This window comes from Kryptolebias marmoratus, linkage group LG11 (assembly GCF_001649575.2).
Source record: "Kryptolebias marmoratus isolate JLee-2015 linkage group LG11, ASM164957v2, whole genome shotgun sequence".
NCBI classification, from domain to species: domain Eukaryota; kingdom Metazoa; phylum Chordata; class Actinopteri; order Cyprinodontiformes; family Rivulidae; genus Kryptolebias; species Kryptolebias marmoratus.
In genome coordinates this window covers 10,513,522-10,531,948 of record NC_051440.1, presented here as the reverse complement: position 1 = coordinate 10,531,948, position 18,427 = coordinate 10,513,522, and the positions used below count along the sequence as shown (strand labels likewise).

Below are 18,427 nucleotides of genomic sequence, written 5' to 3'. Positions count from 1 at the left end.
CTAATTTTCTGATATGATGAATTTGAGATTTTCATTTGTTGTCATTTGTAATCATCAAAATTAAACGAAATAAACATTTGAAATATATGAGTTTGTATGTAATGTATGAATATAATATACAAGTTTCACTTTTTAAATGGAATTACTCAAATCAATCTACTTTTTCATGATATTCTAATTTTATGACCAGCACCTGTATATGAAGCCGTGCTGCTGGAATGGACCAAATTTGTGGTTTAACATCAGATTGCTGAAATATGCAAGTCTAGATGGGAGCAAATGTTCTACAACCTGTCTTTATTTTCCTGCATTGATGGTGCCTTTCCAGATGTCTGACCTGCCCATGCAATTGGCACTAATGCACCCCCATACCATCAGAGAGGCAGGGTTTTGAACTGAATGGTGATAATGGACCGGATGGTCCCACTCCTCTTTACCAAGGAGGACCACAGAACAGTTCTCCTCTTTGCCTCGGTCCATTTTAAATGAGCCTTGGTCCAGAGGAGACAGCAGTGTTTATATATGTCTTCTTCTTTGTCTGATAGAGCTTTAAGCAGCTTTTGTGGCCGGCTCAGTGAACTGTGTTTACAGACAGGTGAACCTCTGCCCATCTTTACTTCTAATAGCCTCTCCACCCAGTCCTCTTCCTGACCTGCTGCCAACTAACCTAATTTGTTGAAGAAAGCTCCTCCAGCTGCTTCTTCTTCTTCTTCACAGCCTTTTGCCTCCTCTGTCCCGTCCTTTCTTGCGACGGATGAACGCCACCGACGTCACGTCACAGACGGCTCAACCGAGTCAGCTCGCTCGGCTGACTAATAATAATTATAATAATGATAATAACAATAATTGAATTGCAAATTCCTCGCAGAGCTCTCCGTGTGCTCGATGAGCCGAGTGTGACAGTCCGCAGTCACACAGCAACACCACACGATGTGCAGGCACCGAGCCACGCCGGAGCGGCTGCAAGGCGTGGGCCGCTCTCCCAGAGTGTGGGGAGGGGGGGCGGGCTTGATGTTGCAGCAAGGCACGCCTGGAAAACTTCTGGTTTTTCAAGGCCATGGCGGCGGCTTATTGTGGAGGGTTATGAACAAGCAGGTGACAGAGGAGGCTTTTCAGACGGAGGAGGTAGGGTGGTTTGATGGCAGAAGCGTGCCCGTGTGTGTGTGTGTGTGTGTGTGTGTGTGTGCGTGCGCGCTGCTGAGTAATCACGCTGAGTCATCTCGTGTAAGCTGCATTACAGCAGCCAGTTATGCAACATGATGGAAAAGTCAAGACTTAATAAACGAGGTGAAGCTACCGACGGCGAAGCCTCTTCGTCAAAGTCACCTTGCTGCAGGAACACCTCCGGACGCAAAGAAGGTGATGCTTTCAAAAATGAAATAAAAAGGAAGCAAAGAAATTGAAATCTGCTCAGGAGGTATCACAAAAAAAAGGGGAAAAAGTGGAACCGCAACACTGGTCTGATGATTTATCGCCCACCGCCATGAAGGGCAGGCAGTGAAAATGCCAGAGTGTACGTCTGTTAGCAAAATATCTCATGAACCACTGAACGGAATTTAAGGAAATGCTCCGAAGGCAATCACCGGATGCACATCTTCAGCTCATTAATTCTTGGAGTCATCCCAATTTAAGATGGCCGCCACAGCTCGTCAACTTCCGCAAACACAAAAATTCCTATAACTAAGTCGATTTCACAGATATTGTTATGAAATCTGGTGTGGTAGTAGCTGAGACTGATCCCCAATGCTTGTTCCAATCACCAACTGATCGCACAAGATATCTGTTTAAAACCTTGTCATTAACTGTTGATGTCAACTCTGTCTGTCTGTTAGCAAAATATCTCATGAACCACTGGATGGATTTTAATGAAAACTCCAGGCTGTTATCACTGAATGTACGTCTACAGCTGATCAACCTTTGGAGCCGAGCCAAATCAAGATGGTGGCCACAGCAGGCTGACCTTATAAAAACATAATAGTGGCTATAATTCAGTCAGTTTTGCAGATATTGAGCTAAAATTTGGTGTGGTAGTAGCTGAGAGTCATTCATTACACATACTCGGAGCACTACTCTTTGCACAAGATCTTTGTTTAAAACTTGAAGACGCAAGGCGACGGGCCGAGGTGCATTCCTGACAAACAGTGAGACTGTTTACAACTAACGGGGCCGTATCTTATTAATCATCAGTGAAGTGTAAAAATACTTGCTGCAGTGGCCGAAACACGATGAGGTTTATTTAAAGAATCTGTAAAACAATATGAGTATGGTTAAAAAAAAACACAACAACTTGTGGTTATTTTCTTTTTTTAAAAAGTGTGTGCATGAGGTTGTAACACCACATCCCAGAAACACTAACAGGTCTTTATTGGGGGTTTTATGACTAATATGAACACTCTCTTTTCTTAATGCAGCCATGACTATCAGGTGTCTTTCCATTATTAGTGTGAGGTGTTAGTAATTACTCTCAGCTACTACTACATCAAATTTTAGATCGATATTTGCAAAACTAACTGAGTTAGAGTTGCTTAGCTGCAGTGGCCATCTTAAATTGACAGACAGGTGCACATATATTATGTTTTATTGTTTTTCCTCCTACAGCGGGCGAGCGATAATGATGTTGAGGTCAGAGTGTGAAAAGAACTGACGCTGCACACGAGTCACTGTTTCAGCCAAACGCTGGAGCGTCAGCTGAGCTCGTCTGAAGCCACGGGACAGCCCGTGAGACAGAAGGCTTTCAGGCAGGATGTTTACTGCCGGCCGCAGCGATACAGAGCACACCACCGCCGCCGCTTCAGCTTCAAAAGAAAAAGCATGCCGTGGTTCTGCAGGCGACCGCCAGGAAACAAACAGGCGTCCTTCAGCGGCCGGCACAGTCAGCCCTCTTTAGACGGGCCCACCGACGACTTCTTTGTTGCCTAGCTGCCGTTGCCGCTGCATTTCAGGCGAGTTTTCAAGCCGAGTTTGAAAACCGATCCGAGGACCGGACGCAGCAGCGGGGGTCGGGGTGAAACTAAACGTTTCTGCTGCAGTTCAGCCGTCCGTTCTCGCGCCCCCAACAGCGATCGGCTTCCCTGGCACTGAAACTGTCTGCACCCGGGCCTCGGAGCAGAGGCTGTCAGACCCTCTCGTTTGCATTTCAAAGAGGAAGCTGCAACGCGTGCAGCCGCACATGCACGCCACAGACGGCTGCAGTCGTTACCTGTTCTGCACGAGCACATCAACAACAGCAACGGCGGCGGACAGCAGAGCGCTGCTTACGTCACTCGTTCATGGAGCAGCGACATAACCTCTCTGTAGGTCCAAACAAACGCTCTTGTAGTCGCCATTTTAGATGGAGATGGATGCCAGATATAAGATAATTACAGTTGTTTTTTTTTTACTTGTTGATTTGCCACAGTAAACATGAAAACGTTTGCAGAGGTCGTCCCCGTGTAAACGGGGTCACTTTTCCTGGTTAGGGTGTTCAGTAGGGCGAACTACAGGCGGGGTGTTTTTAGCCCACAACACAAAAACAACTGGGGCACTTCCTGTTCGAGGGTGGGGTTTGAAAATGTACAATAAAGGGGCCGAAACAGTGAATGTGCCGATATCCACCCTCCACTGCCTGCTGCCACCGTGTGTCCCAGGTAACAACCATTTTTTAATCACCTGCCAGCATAAAAGGGACATTTTACATCAACAACTGATTCACTTTTAGAGTCCGCTCAACTCAAGACGGACGGCACAGTGAATTCACTTCAGAAATGAGACGCAAAAAAACCCGGCCATAACTCGGTCAGTTTCACAGATAATGAGGTCAAATCTTGTCTGGCATTAGTTGAGCGTTCTCCCCAACATGTAGTTCAAGCGCTAACACATTAGGAATTCAAGGCAGTGGGTGGTGTGCATTTCTTTGAGAAATGCTGCTTTCGTTCGTTCTTGAATGGCTTTGGAAACGGGGCAAGTTGGAGTGGGTCACCAGTGGACCTCCTGGGCCACCGTCCCCCGTCCTCCTGTCAGGGTTTTTGGTCTTATGTCCTGCTTTGTTTCAAACACACATGATGGGAACACAAAGGGAAGTGAAGATTAGATCGCCATTATTCTCTCATGGTTTGCCGGGTTATTCGTTGATTTATAGACATCTTTTATCAGTTTTGTTTGTGACAGAGTATAAAAGAATAAACTGCTTTCCAAATGCAAACTTTACAGAAAGGGTTCTCCTAATATCAAAGGCAGGCTTCGTATATAAAGTGATGAAAAGTTCATAGGTTTATAAAATCTTGCGCCAAAAAAAAAAAAAAATCCTTACCATGCTCCCAAAGCACGAACAGATAGAGCAAGACCTCTGATTAAAGCTTTGGTCATTTAAATAAAGGCAACAGGACGCTGCAGCCAGAAGCCTCAGATCGCCAACAAATCATTCAGAAAAACAGACCCAGTGGTTGGTACAGACCAATCAAGCAAACAGAATTACTGAGAGGAGTTAAAACTGGTCAGGAAATGTCTAAATAGTGATTAAAACCTTGTAGAATGGAGAGGAACCATTATCTGTGAGGGTAAACTGTGCTTGAGAAACAAAAAAAATATAGGTTTCTCCAAGAAGTCGAGCTTTATGGACCCAAACAGAAACATGTACCAGTGAGACTAAAAATGGTTTCAGTTTGTTAGATTTCCTGCCTGAGCTGACGTCGCCAGGATTCATCTGGCTAAAACTGTGAAACGAGGTTTAAGACGACATCAACTAACAATGGCGGCGGCGGCGGCGGCGGCGGCGGCGGCGGCGGCGGCAGCGGCTCTGGGTAAGAGTTCGTGTGGCCGTTGGGCTTTCCGACACTGTGAACTGAAGCACCATCGCAAGGGGACTCTCTCTTCGCATGGGCTCATCGAAACAACGAGACTGAGGGCCAGAGCCAGAGCTGACTGGAGTCAACACTGGAAAGAAATGGAGTACGGTTCGATTAAAAAAAAAAAAAAACCTCACCGACTGCCGAGCACAGCAGAGGGTCGGCCATGCTGTAGGCTGCAGCAAGTGGGAGCAGGAAGCTTTTATTTCTGGGAGAAAGGAAGCATGTAGTTGGTTCCCCTTCTTCTCACTTGTTTATTAAAAAGTGAATCCCGTTTCAGGCCTCTGCCCTGCGTGACCCAGAGACAGAAAGCGACCACTTCTCTTTTTGTTTTGTTTTTTTAGTTTTTGAGCCAAAAAAACTTGCAAGCAGAGCTACAGTTTACCGTATTGTCCGCACCGTTAATGAATGTGAATGGTCCGTTTCCAAACTTTTGTCATATATATATAAAGCGCACCGGACTATAAGGCACATCGTCGTTCACTTCCCAATTTTTGTAACTTTGCACGGACTGCGCCCCACACTCCATTCAAAATGGACGATTTCGGTTCTCCAACGGAGCTGGTTCGCCTGTATCAGCGTTTATATGATCGCTCTATGAGAGATCACAAAGATAATCAAACGGTTCAAAAGTCATAGAAGAATACTGAATACTGTAAGCGTCAAGTATGAACGCCTCCACTGCTCGCTCAGGTCTGCGCGCCATGCACGACTCTAACTGAGCCTTAATGCTGCGAGTGGTGCAGCTTTGTAGTTTAACCAAAGTCGCACTAAAACATCACAACTTCTTCCATATATAAGGCGCACCGGATTATAAGGGGCGCTGTCGTTTTTTGAGAAAATTAAAGGTTTTTAAGTGCGCCTTATAATTCAGAAAATACGGTACACGCTGCCGCCACTTGGGACTCGTTTTTGGTGATAAACCACGTGAACGGTCCGGGTGAGCAAGACGCAGCGGGACACTCGGCGTGCGGGCCGGCCCGTACGAACCCGTTTTCCTCCCGACGTAGGAACGAAGAAATGGAGATCTTGGCGCTGACATTTCCGTGGCTGATACCTGTGCCAGCTGACAGGAAGAAGCTTAAACAAAACGAGCATTACTTGTTGAAACGTGGCGATTATCAAAGAGCAGAAAAAAGAAACGGCATCAGTGAAGGAGGAAACATTACGCCTCCTAATCCTGTGAGAAATAACATCAGCCCTCACTGAGGAAGGGACTCAATATTTCTGCCAAACACCTGCAGATTAAACCTTAATGTTTGGCTTCTCAACAGATGATTGTACTTTGTTTTCCATCACTTCTATCTAGTTTTGAATAATCCGAGGCTGACAGAGCAGTTTTAATTGAAAAGACACGATCTAGAGTCAAATGTTACAATAACAAAGTCACATTTTTGACAAAATGACTGAAAAAGATTTTAGATTGTTCTTCCTTTAAGGGGCGGGGTGTGAAAAGTTGGACAACCACTGGTTTTATGTCAACCAGGACAACTGATGAAAGGCTGTCCCATTTCAAAGGACCCTGTTCACCAAGTACTTCCTCTGGCTTCAAATTAAGAACCATGAGGACCCTTGACATGAGGTGGGGGGTGGGGGGGTGGCACTAGAAAATAGGATTCAGCCCAACAGGAACTGAAATTTAGAGCTGGGCTCCTCCAATTTCGGCACGTCATTACTGTATCAGCTTGTCCACTTGGCTTTAGACACTTCTGACCGGCTGTATTTCCCTGGTGAAATATTGTCCAATAATTGCTTTCGGCTGATGTGTTTTTGTTAACTCTGGGAAAGCTAATCCCGTGAGGCCGGCCTCCGTTCGAGTCACACATCGGTGACAAACCCCTGCCTCGAGCTTTAACAGCCCGGGTTACTTCATTTGCTCCCGCGGATTATCGGCAGCTTAAGGGTCCGGAATTAGCCTGGAGGCAAAGCTGAGGCCTAGCTTCAGCAGCGGAGGTCCCATTAGGTCTGCAGGAAGTGCAGGAAAAAAAAAGGCGGCGGCAGCAGTTCGGTCGGAGGCTGGTTTCTGGCAGAGAGACCGGCCTCCAGCTGGTCTTTGAATCGGGGGTTTTTGTAAAAATGTCATCGGTTCAATTTACCCAAAAGTTCCCGGTCAACAAATTCCACACGGACTTCGTCCAACTGTACACAATCTCCTGTGATATCTCCTGCCATGAGATCCATCCATAAGCTATGGCTGCCTTCTTGAGTTGGGTTGCCTCGGTTATAGATGAACATGTGATGATTCATTTGGTTCATGAGATATTTTGCTAACAGACAAACGACCAAAAGTTGAAGCCGAGCTTCGAAGCGAAACGTGTCACAAAACCAGTTCTTGGGGACGACGCTCAGCTGCCACCCACACCAAACCGTAGGTCAGTGTCCGGAAAATTAGCTGGGTTGTAATTATTTTTTTGTGTTTTCTGAGGTCAGTTGGTTGCAGCGGCCATCTTGAGCTGGGCTGAGCCTAAAAGCTGATGAGTCACAGACGTCGACCCAGTGATCTGGTGAGTGGTTCCTGAGGCGTTTCACCAACGGACTCAAACATGTTGCTCCACGTTCGCAGTCGGCAATAAAAAAATAGCAGGTAGACAGATAAACGGATTAATAATTCCTAACTGAGTGAGCAATGAATAAACCTCGGTTTGCACGAGGACAGGAAAGGAACAACTTTCAGACCTGGGTTAACAGGTGGAGCAAGAGGAAGAGGAAAGAGGAGGATAACCTGCCTCTTCCATGTTTAAGCCGGAGGGGGCTCGCTGGGCTTCTCTCGGCCCGGCGCGTCCGAGAGCAGGCCCCTGCCCCCGATTCAGGCTCAGGAACCAGAACCAGCCGCGCCTCTGGAGCAACAAGGAGTCTGAGCCGTGGCAGGGGAGGGAGACGTGCGCTGGGATGTCGTGGGCGAAGAAGGCTCTGTGTGTGTGTGTGTGTGTGTTCATTCCTCCAACCTGGCCATCTCGTGGACCATAAATCAGCACGATTCACAGATGTTATTCACAGGCTCCTCAAACAGAAATGAAAACCTCGGCGAGGGAGGAGGGGGGGATAAAAGCCTTGAGCTGACACCAGGTAAAAGGAAATCATCAGTCCGGGAGGGTTTTCACGAAGCGGCGGCTTCTCCTCCAAACGCAGCAGAACTGCAGTCGGTGGGAGCAGACGCAGATCGCCGATCGGCGAGGGAAAAACCAGGAAGGGGAAGGACGCTGCGCACATCTACGAGGGGAAATTCCGTGTTTTCGTTGTTTATTAGATGAATAATCACACTGAGGAATGGCCACTTTTGCGAAGTATGACACTGGTTCCTGGGGCCAAATTAAAAACAAACAAACCTATCCCCCCGAGGGGTTCTTCTTTCCGGCGCAGGGCCTTCTGTCGAATCGCAAACATTTTTCTCAGCCCCGTCAGGGGCGTGCACGTGTCTTCGGGGAGGACAAACCAACCCACGGAAACGAGAGAAGGCACTTCTTAGACGTGTGATAACACCTACAGCAGCGTCTCTAAGCCGGTCCGTCTCGCGGGGGTCCCTGTTTGAAAGAGACGAGGCACAAAAACATGGCTGAGGTGGATGAAACGCAGACAAAAATAAACTCCGGAATTTGAGCTCCAAGGGAGCGAAACTTCAGCCAAAAACTGCGGCGGAGCAGCTCTTCTCACAGCTGTTTACAGTGGGAACAAGTGTCAGAAAGAACAGACGTGGTGTTTGTTTTAGCCAAAACCCGCTCCGTCGTTTGAAGAGAGACCGAGGACAAAAGTCCCCGCAGACGGTGCCAGCATTTAACAACGGAGTCCATTACTGAGGGTCATAACTGTCGAAGCACCCTTATTACTATTCTGTTCACAAGCTTTGTCTGCTTTCACAGCCCGCAGCTTTTTAAAAAAAAAAGAAAGAAAAGAAAACTGTACATCAAAATGTGCGCCTCGATCAGGACTAGCGTGTTGTGACGTTTGAGAGTGGCTCATTGCACAACGTGGACAAAATCTGCAGAAAAAAAGAAATAGGCAGCGACCTATGTTCCCATAAACCGCGATGGGGTTTTGGTGAGACAGGTGAGAAAAACTCCACCCTCTTTGGAGTGCTGCAACTCGGGCGTAGTTCTCCGTAGAAACGTCAGCCGAAGTTCGGACGCATCACAGAAAGGTGGACTTCACGTGTCTGAACTGGCGTTCTGTTATCGTTTAGGTTTTATCATTTTTGGAGTTTTTTTTTTCTACTGAACGTTTTAGCTGTTTGAACTTTCCAAATCTGTACAAACAAACTCTTCGTACTGCCTCAACTTTTCTTTTAAACGTACAAATTATTCATCAAAATGTATGTAGGGATTTCCATCTTCTTCCAGCGAACCTTAGGGTTTTCCCTCAGAGAGCAGAGAGTGACACACAAGCTCCTTTTTCTATTATTATCACTATTTGGGCTGTTTTAACCATTCAAGTGTCACAATGCAAAATGTTCGGCTTATTTAGGACTTTTGTTTTTTTTGTAACGTCTATATTTTTCTAAACATTTACCTTCATCCCTCATGGTAAAACATTTAGATCTCTGAATTCTGCTTCAGCAAAATGCTCTATTTTTGTCTTCTGCTACCTTTAACTTTTAGCTAGCATTTAGCTAATTTTAGCTTAAACCTAGCATTTTTTAAAACCTTTAAGCTAGCCTTATGCTACTTTTAGCTAGTGTTTTGCTATTGTTAGCTACCACTTTGATACTGGTAGCTAACAATTAGCTAACGGTTTATTTTAGTCAACCTTTTTCTACTTTCAGCTAGCCTCATGCTACTTTTAGCTTGCAATTCTTCTTTTTAGCTTTCAGCTAGCCTTTAGTTACTTTTAAGTTTTAGCTAGTATTTTATTTTTAGCACGCAAAGATTTTTCCTACTTTGATCGTTTAGCTAACATTTTGCTACTTTTAGTTAATGTTTTGCTACCTCTAGGAAGCGTTTGTTACTTTTACCTTTTCGTTGAGTTTGCTAGCTTTAGCTAACTTAATGTCACATTTAGCTTTTACTAGCATATTGCTACAGTTACCATTTACCTAGCATTTTGCTACTTTTAGTTAGTGTTTTGCACCTATTTTAATAAATGTTTTGCTACATTAAGCAAACGCTTACAACTTTTAGCTTTTCATGCAGTTGGCTACTTTTAGCTAGCATACTGTCACATTTATGTTTGAGCTAGCATGTTGCTACTTTAGTAAACATTTTTTACTCCTTTTACCTTCAAGCTAGAACTTTGTTAGCTTTAGCTAGCATTGTGACATTTTTACCTTTTAGCTAGGGTTGAGCAAGTTTTTGCTAGCATTGCGCTCCTTTCAGCTCAGTTTTCCTCCTCTTAGTTTTCTGCTTCTTTTCGCTTTAACAGCTCAGTTTCAGCCCGTTCCTTCAAGCTGTAACATTTATTTTTTTTAACTTGGATTATTGCAGAGTTTGTGTTGACATTAAGATGTCTTTAGCTGGCTGTAAGTCTGCCCTGATAGATGAAGGGGCTGCAGCTCTGAATGAACACATGAATGAAGCAACAACAACAAGATGATCTCTGCTTCAAACATGAAGCAGCCGGAAGTTTAAAAGGCTGCAGATCTCAACAAAAGATTCAACAGCTGTCAGTCTGCTCTCGTTTCCGCTCCACATCGTGATTCCGTTTTAATTTATTTATTTATTCAAACTTTCCTACAGACGTCGTTTTGTGTCGTTCACTCACGTTCCGAGGACTTCCTTGAAGTCGAAGATCTTCTTGATGTCATCTACGTGCTTCTTCCAGGACCCATCGCCGTTTTCTTTCGCCATTTCGCCCAGAAGAGGGGCAGAGGGGAGGAGGAGAGGAGGAGACGCTGCCACGGTATCAACCCAGCCGAACAACCAAGATAAAATTAAATAAAAATTAAATAAAATAAAAAATAAGAGGAAGAAAAGTTGTCTATTTCCCCGAGCCTCCTGGCTGTCTAACGGTGGTGTGCGAGTCCATGCGCGCCGCGAGCCGAGCCAATGAGGGGGAGGCAGGTATGTCCTCCGACCCGCCCTAGAGGTTATTCGACTAATCGGGCTGACGTAGCGGTTCACATCACTGAGCGGGGTGGAGGTGGAGGGAGGAGGGGGAAACCCGCCGCCCGGTCGGGGGAGCAGGCTGTGGCTCAGCGGCGTTGCTGCCAGCGGAGGCTCGGAGGACGACACCCAGCAGCGGCGGCGGCAGCGGAGGAGCTGCGGTGCCGTCGAGTGGCGCCGACCGCCCCTGTGGTTGTTATAGCAATAGGTGGAGGAGGGGGGGGGGGGAGGTTTCTATCTGACAGCTCGCGCGCAGCGGTTCCAGCGTTCGCACTGCACCAAAATTTCAGGTCCGGGGGTCCGCGCGCGCGCGCTCCGCCCGTTTTTTGCCGGCGGCGGTTAGGCTCGGCTCGTTTCGGCTCTGGGGCGTGCGGGCGGGAAGCTCGGGGTCCGGGAGCAGCAGGTGAGTGCTGGCCCCCGCCAGGGTTGCCAGATAAAAAGGCACGAAACACCGCGCTGTCGCTTTAAAACGACCGCATTTTGACCGGGTTGCAGGGAGCGGTGGAAGCACACGGTCTGCCTGGTCGGTCTTTCTACTGTTTTCTGGATGTTCACGTGAATAAAAAGGTTCTGTTTTTTCAGTGAACAGGAATGCCAACACTATAATATATTTCGGCATTTTAAAAACTATTTATCATATAGACTCTCCTGCATAAATATGATAATTATCGTGTATCTGGCAACCCTAGCCCTGCTCCCACTGCTTTGATTCATGTTTTTGCTACAGGGGGCCTCCAGACAGTTTTCAAGGGAGGGCAGATGTTAATCAAAACCTAAAGTCAGAATAGTATTTCAGGAGTTTTGTTGTCATAAAGTTGTTTTTAATATATATATATATATATATGGCAGTACAGTACTTATTGTGTCCTGATGTAATAAGTCTTAACGAGGACAGGCTGCAGTGCCAAATAATTAAGATTTGCATAAAAACAAGTCCATAAAGACACCATCTAATGATCCCGTAGCACATAACCCTCCTAATCTGTCTTTAAATTGAAGGGTTTTTTTACAAGTATGTCTTTAGAAATAACTCTATCTTACATCCCTGATCATCTCCTTTCACATTGACTGCCAGCTGATGCAGCACCAGGGAAATCCCTTCATATAATGTTCGCGTCAATGCGAAGCTTGGGCATTCCCCTTTTTTTAAATACAGAGCTGTAATTCCAGATGACATTCTAGACCAAAAAAAAAAAAAAAAGTCCATTTCATAACTTTACTTTGTAACATCTGGTGTGAGGAACTAAACCGCAGCTGCCCTTTTCCTCCTTTACAAAAGATAAAAGGAAAAAGCAACAAAAAAAGCAATAAAATGTTTTTCTTTTTTTACTTGGTTGCTGTAGAAACAGCAGAGGCAATGACGAGGAGCCTTAAAATCTGAGATAGCACAGGCACAATCGTTTTTATTTTCCACATGATTAATGAAAACATAAATCACATTAACTTGCAAAAAATCTGCCAGACTGTCACCTTTGACCTTACGCGCTGGAACCTTGGAGGCTAAACGCACAGAGAGTAGGCGACTGCTTTTATGAGAAACTGCTAAGAGTTTCCTGAAATCTGAGCGTCTTCGTTCTGCGTTGTTACAAAAAAAAAAAAAAAAAAAAAAAAAAAAGGAAAACAAGAAAAGACAGAAGTCCACATCCCAAACGGCTCGGGTTCTCAGAGACCCCCACGGCCAACAGGAGGCCACGACTTGTTTCCTTTGGCTCCATCTTTAAAGATCAACTCCCAGCGCTGCAGTCCCAAACCCCAACATTTATTTCTCTTTTGTCGGCCTAATTTAGAGAACAAACAAGGAGAAAACGCGCCGAGAGAAATAAAGTGGACTTGGAGAAGAACCCAAGTGACTCTGGGTAAAAGGAGCAACCTCCCAGCTCCTGAACAACGCGACCAAACGGAGAAAGGGTTCGCGACTCGCGTCGGACTTCGGTGAGTTTTTGTTTTTGTGTGTAAGGTCGTAAACAAGCGGCGCTACAGACAGAGCCAGAGCCTTCAGAGCACAACGTTGCTCCGAGTTTCTCTATAAGCAAACAGACAGAAATGCTTTTTTTAATTATTATAATTATTATTTGAGCCCAAACTCCAAAAGAGGTACTGAGTATTTTCACTATTTTACTTTTTTTTTGAGAGTAACAAACTAATTAAGAATCAGAGACAGAGGATCCTACCAGACTAAGATAAATCTCTGATAAGCAGGTCACCTTATTGGTCAAGGGTGATGCCTACTGATTTCAAGGTCACGGGGGGTTACAGGTCAAGGTCACAGATGACTCTGTTTTGTTTCCAATCGTGTTTGTCTGTCAGTGAGATCACATAAAAACTAAAGAACAGACTTGGACGAAAGGTTCAGGAAAATGCTGGGGTTAAATGTTGGTGCCGATCCAGATCACGATCCGGATCGCACGGTTTTACACTGCCGCTGCGCCCTCTGATTCCAGTGCAAACACAGATTTAAGGCCTTTAGAGTCAGTGAAGCTAAAATCTTACTGTCCGTTTAGTGAATCCTCATTCATCCTGAAGGCAAACATAAAAATAATCAGAACAATTGGTGCAAAGAAACGAAGCACAACCATCAAAATAGATTTATTTGAAAATATTCAGTTTTACCATATTATATTTACACCTCTTCATAGTGATTTCAAATTCCAGGTTACTTTTAAAACGGATTATTTGATCAAATCTAAAATCGTCTCGCTCTTTTCGTTTGATCGGAAATGGTTTCATCTTTTTTTTTCCTTTTTAAATATGTGCTCTCAGTGCCGCGGCGTTACAAATAAATGTTCGGATTCTGACCCAATTAAAGCGGCGTTTTTCCTCTAGCAGCACTAAAACCAACACCTCCTGCAGACTGCGTGCGGTGAGATGGCCGAACGCTTTGGACGTGTCGCTCGTGCCGTGACATAATCCTTCATCCATCCCCCCCCCCGTCCTCCCGCTGACCCTGTAAACACCGAATCTAAGCCCCTCGCTCAGGTGCTTTCAAACACGCAGAGTCCGGCTAAAAAATTAAATAAGCAGGAAATAGGACCGTGCTTTTAAAAACAAACAAAACTAAAATCAAGACTTGCCTACGAGTAAAATTACTAAACCCCCCCCCCCTTGATTTGATCGCCGCACCATTTTGTTCGCACCTAACTGTCCCGTGTATCGGCAGGCTCGTATCGTAGCGTCGCTCCGCGTTCCGTCTCAGGAAAACGTGGCGGCGAGGATGGCCTCCTGCTGCTGGTGGTGGAGGGTCCCGATCCCGACGGCGGGGGCGGGCAGAGCCGGTCGACCCACCAACCGGAGCTGAGGGGACGCACAGAGAGGACACGGCACACTGGGGATGAGTCGTTTCTAAAAAACAAACAAAAAAACAAAAACAACACTCGTCTTACCTTGTGGCCCAGCTGCTTCTCAAACCTGGGGGCCACGAAAGACCAGGGACCCATGTTCTGAGGCTCCTCCTGGCTCCAAATGAACTCTGAGGGGCCAGTTAAAAGACGATTAAACTCTCACACACACACACACACACACACACACCAGTGGCCCTGCAGGACAGAGGCGCTCAGAGTGCGACTCTGTCACTACCACAGAAAATTTTACCTTCAGATCTGTAATACTGACTGAGTTAAAGCCATTTCTGATGATGTACATCAAAATGTTTCATCAAAATCTCTACACTAACAAACAAGTAATTACACAATTCTGTCTTCTTTTTTTTTTAATGCCATTTTTGCTCCTTTGCGCCGATCGGAGACAGCTCTTCTCCACGTGTTTCCTGAGAACTGATGTGAAACCAGAACTCCGTTTCACAACGAAAACCTTTTCACAATCCCTCTGACAAAAGAGAGAGAGAAGCCCTTATTGTTCTTTTCCGCACAGCGTTACACTCGATCTGAGAAGGTAACGAGAAACTAAAAACAAAACATTTTCACTGGTTTTCTTTGCTAACCACGTTACTTTAAACCACCTGCGGTAATAAACCCAACACTTCCTGCATTACTTCCATGCAGTATATTTCTGTTTTTGTTGTAGAAATGTATCATGTTTTATATAAAAACGCTGAGGCTAAAAATCCTCAGAAACTACAGCTTATTTGTGTGTTTAAAGCACTTTTTGCCTGAAGTTTCCTCCAGTAAAAAACGGATTTATTTTTGGTGAAACTTCAGCTGTCTGCATCAACACCACTCCTTTTAACCTATTATTTCTAGCATCATTAAATGATCAGCTCAAGGTGCTTTTTGGAGACTTATATTTTTAAAAATGCTGCAGTTATAGCGCCGTGACAGCTGTTTCTGATTTATCTGCCAACACAGACAGCTCATCCAGTGGTGTCCAGTCCTGGTCCTGGAGGGGACACTGTCCTGCAGGTTTTAGATGTTTCTCTGCTTTGACTCACCTGATGTGAACAACTGAGGGATTAACAGGCTTCTGCAGAACTGGAAGACCTGCTGAAGAGCAGGGAAACGTCTAAAACCTGCAGGACGGTGTCCCCTCCAGGACCAGGAGTGGACACCAGTGAGATCCTCAAACAGAAGTAAAGCTTTCTTGTGTTTAAATCTGAACAAACAAACTTTCAGTCACAGTATGGAGACAAAAGCCTGCAGTGATGTGGCGTGATCCGGTTCATACAGCAGAGCTGAAATTCCTGCTTTCAGCTGAAGGATGTTCAGGCTCCGTGTCTTTCTGCCGAACACTTTCAGTTCAATGACAGCGCCCCCTCTGAGCATCTTTGTGAAGATTAGTTGTTTTTCACCCCAATTGTACAAAAGGATTCAACTAAAACGGGTTATTAAATAAAAACGTGAAAGGTCGCTTCTTACTTTAAAATCCAACAACAAAAGCACACATTGGGAGGTTTCAAACATCTCACAGAACCGTGAGAGTTGAGCGAGAGCGGACGAAGATGACGGCGTCTCGGTCGGATCTTAAAAGCGGTTTGTCTGCGAAGGAGAGGAGTTACGACGCTTAAAAACAAAAAACGATTCACCGAAAATACGCTTTCTGACGTTGTTGACGTTCCTCCCAGGTTCATTCGTGTTCTGATGACTGGAAAAAGCAAAAAAAAAAATATCCACAGTGACAAAGAACGGGGCATCTTTCAGACAAAAACAAAACTGCCTCCATCTGTATGTGTTTGTCAGCAAAATATCTCGTGAACTGCAGGACGGATTCTATCGAAAATCAGAACGTCCTCACTGGATGTACGTCTACAACTGATTACCTGCTGGAGTTAATCCAATTTAAGATGGCCGCCACTGCTAGTCGACATTAGCGAGCACAAAAAAGGGGCTGTACCACAAAAACAATGATCTTAGTCTAAAACGTAGGAACACGTTTGACGCCGTTTTGCTGTAAAAACATTTATTAAGATCAGATCCTTCAAATCCTGTCATTTTGAACCTACTGATGGGACCCAAAAACGCCAAAATGTTTACAATTTTGTCTGCGATGCTGATTAACCAAACAAAAACTCATCTATAACCACATAGTTTTATTTCTACCAACAAAAGTGGCAACAGTTTCTCTTAATGTCTCGCTGCGAGGCAGCACCCCTCTCTGTTTATAGTAAATGTCACACACACACACACGTACATTCTTTCAGCCCCTCTAGTACTTTTGCACTTATATTGTTTCAACATTTAAGGTCCTTTCAGATCCTTTACACAAGTTTTTTTCTGCAGAGAGCACCGACCAAACAGTACAGCTCCCAGCTTAGCTTTCCCGTGTGTGTGTGTGTGTGTGTGTGTGTGCGCTATAAATAAAAGGTGCTGACATTTTTACAGACTAGAAGCTCTAGTGGACCTGACTGCGGTCTGTCCTGTGAGAGCAGCAGCTCGACAGCTGACAAAGTGAGACAGAAAACATCCAAGACTTTCTGATGCAATCGCGTGCAACGGGCGCATATCTGGGAACGCATACGAAACGAGGCGCATCGCGCGCACACTCACACACACACACTCGCTCGCTCTCTGAAAACATGATAAAACCTCCAGTGTGATCGGGATCAATCAACTCAGAGAACGTTTGTGAAAAGCAGAAAAGCAGCAAAGATCGTATTCGAAACCAGCCGACACCAAACAAAGCGAGGCCGGTTCGACGTTCGAGATCAGCTGACCGCCGCTCGCCGCCGCTGAGAGGCGCGGGCACGGCAGGCAGGTGTATCATTTAAGCAACACTTTGCGGCTTGTTTATTTAACGCCTCTGATATCGAGCCTCGGTTTCAGGCACTCAGCCAGCTGAGAGGTGCGAGTGCTTTCATTTTTATTTCCTTTAGATTTTCACACGGGGGAGACGTCCTTCACGCCTGCGCTGCTTCTTTTTTTTGTTGCCTGAAGTCTGGTTCAGATTCTCATGGAGTTGATCAGACTTTCTGTTTGACGCATGGCCTGTAGGTTACTGCTTACAGTTCACACTGGATAAAACTAAAGAAAAGACATTGGCATTTGTTCCTTTTTTATTGTTGTACCAAACCGTGACTTGGCCGTACCTTTCCATCCCTAATTTGTTGATATTACTGGTTTAACTCGTGACGAAATTTGCGTTTTTACTCCGGTTTTGCTTTTGAAGTGCAATCAGATTCACGGTTAACGATTCAAACGAATCCAGAAAATAAACGGATAAACGGCGCTCTAAAGCCTTCACATCGGGAGCACACCGAGCTGAAAGGAAAGCAGTCGCTGGAGAAAAGGCGCAACAAATAAAAACACTTTGGACTCTGGCGGTGATGGTGTTAGTCTCTGCAGAAGCTGTAACCTCTAACCATGCAGCGTCTGAGCTCTGGCTTTTCACGAAGGGACGTTTCTGAGGCGCTGAACACTTATGGCTGATTATGAGTAATTATCCACCTTCCTCACTCAGAAACGCTCCCAATCGTATCAACAGGGACGCTTTTCTACAGGGTGTCGGTTTACTGCTCTCATCTGGGAAAAAAAAAGGCCAAACGGAGAAGAAATTTACCGCTTTTTCCTGCTTGCGTGTTAAAGTTTCAACCAAGGATTTCACATGAACTGTCTGCGCTCGGAATATACGTTGGGGACAACTCACAGCTACGACCACGCCAAGCTTTAGGTCACGATTTTAGGCCCTTCTTAGCGTTCGCTATGGATTAGCCGAGGCAGCCATCTTGACTCCACAGGTTAGCTGGTTCTAGAGGCACAATGAATGATTCCTTTCTGAGAGCTTCATTCAAATCTGGTGCACGATATATTTTGCTAACAGGCACACGAACAGTGACATCATGGGCCATGTTTCTTGACAACAGTGATAACACAACACCAGGACGCAGCTAACAAAGCTGCGAGGACATGTTGGATTTATGTTTATTATGTTTTAAATAATACCCTGTTTTCATGGCGCTCGTATCATTTTATTTTGTTGTATTTATCTGCCGCACCTTTAAAGGTCGGTCCGTGAAAATACTGTCAGATAATGAACCGGTCCGTGGAGCTAAAAAAGGTCGGGGACCGCTGATCTAGCAGAGCTGGTTCTCCTGTATCAGCATTTATATGATCCCTCTATGAGAGATCACAAAGATAACTAGAGAAGTTGCATTTCCTGCGAAAATGCAGTGTGAATGCTTTTTTT

The 18,427-nt window shown here is 45.3% G+C and overlaps 2 protein-coding genes across 7 annotated transcripts in view; both read right to left on the bottom strand.

Annotated features, from left to right (window-relative positions):
• Positions 1–11,048, bottom strand: part of camk1db (calcium/calmodulin-dependent protein kinase 1Db) — a 28,220-nt gene extending 17,172 nt beyond the window's left edge. Inside the window, exon 1 of one of the 2 annotated variants that reach the window (XM_017406161.3) lies at positions 10,515–11,048. In XM_017406161.3, the coding sequence (XP_017261650.1) occupies positions 10,515–10,600 (86 nt within the window). In that variant the 5' untranslated portion in view covers positions 10,601–11,048. Of the gene's footprint in view, positions 1–3,199; positions 3,219–10,514 lie in introns of those variants that run through there. The other variant, XM_025003536.2, reaches the window with a different exon arrangement.
• A 1,926-nt stretch (positions 11,049–12,974) lies between these two features.
• The window catches only part of dhtkd1 (dehydrogenase E1 and transketolase domain containing 1), a 19,602-nt gene continuing 14,149 nt past the window's right edge, over positions 12,975–18,427 (bottom strand). For 4 of the 5 annotated variants that reach the window (XM_017406123.3, XM_017406125.3, XM_017406124.3 and 1 more), the window contains 2 exons: positions 14,236–14,321; positions 12,975–14,146 (listed from right to left, as the gene is read on the bottom strand). In XM_017406123.3, the coding sequence (XP_017261612.1) occupies positions 14,045–14,146; positions 14,236–14,321 (188 nt within the window). In that variant the 3' untranslated portion in view covers positions 12,975–14,044. The remainder of the gene's footprint in view (positions 14,147–14,235; positions 14,322–18,427) is intronic. The other variant, XM_017406127.3, reaches the window with a different exon arrangement.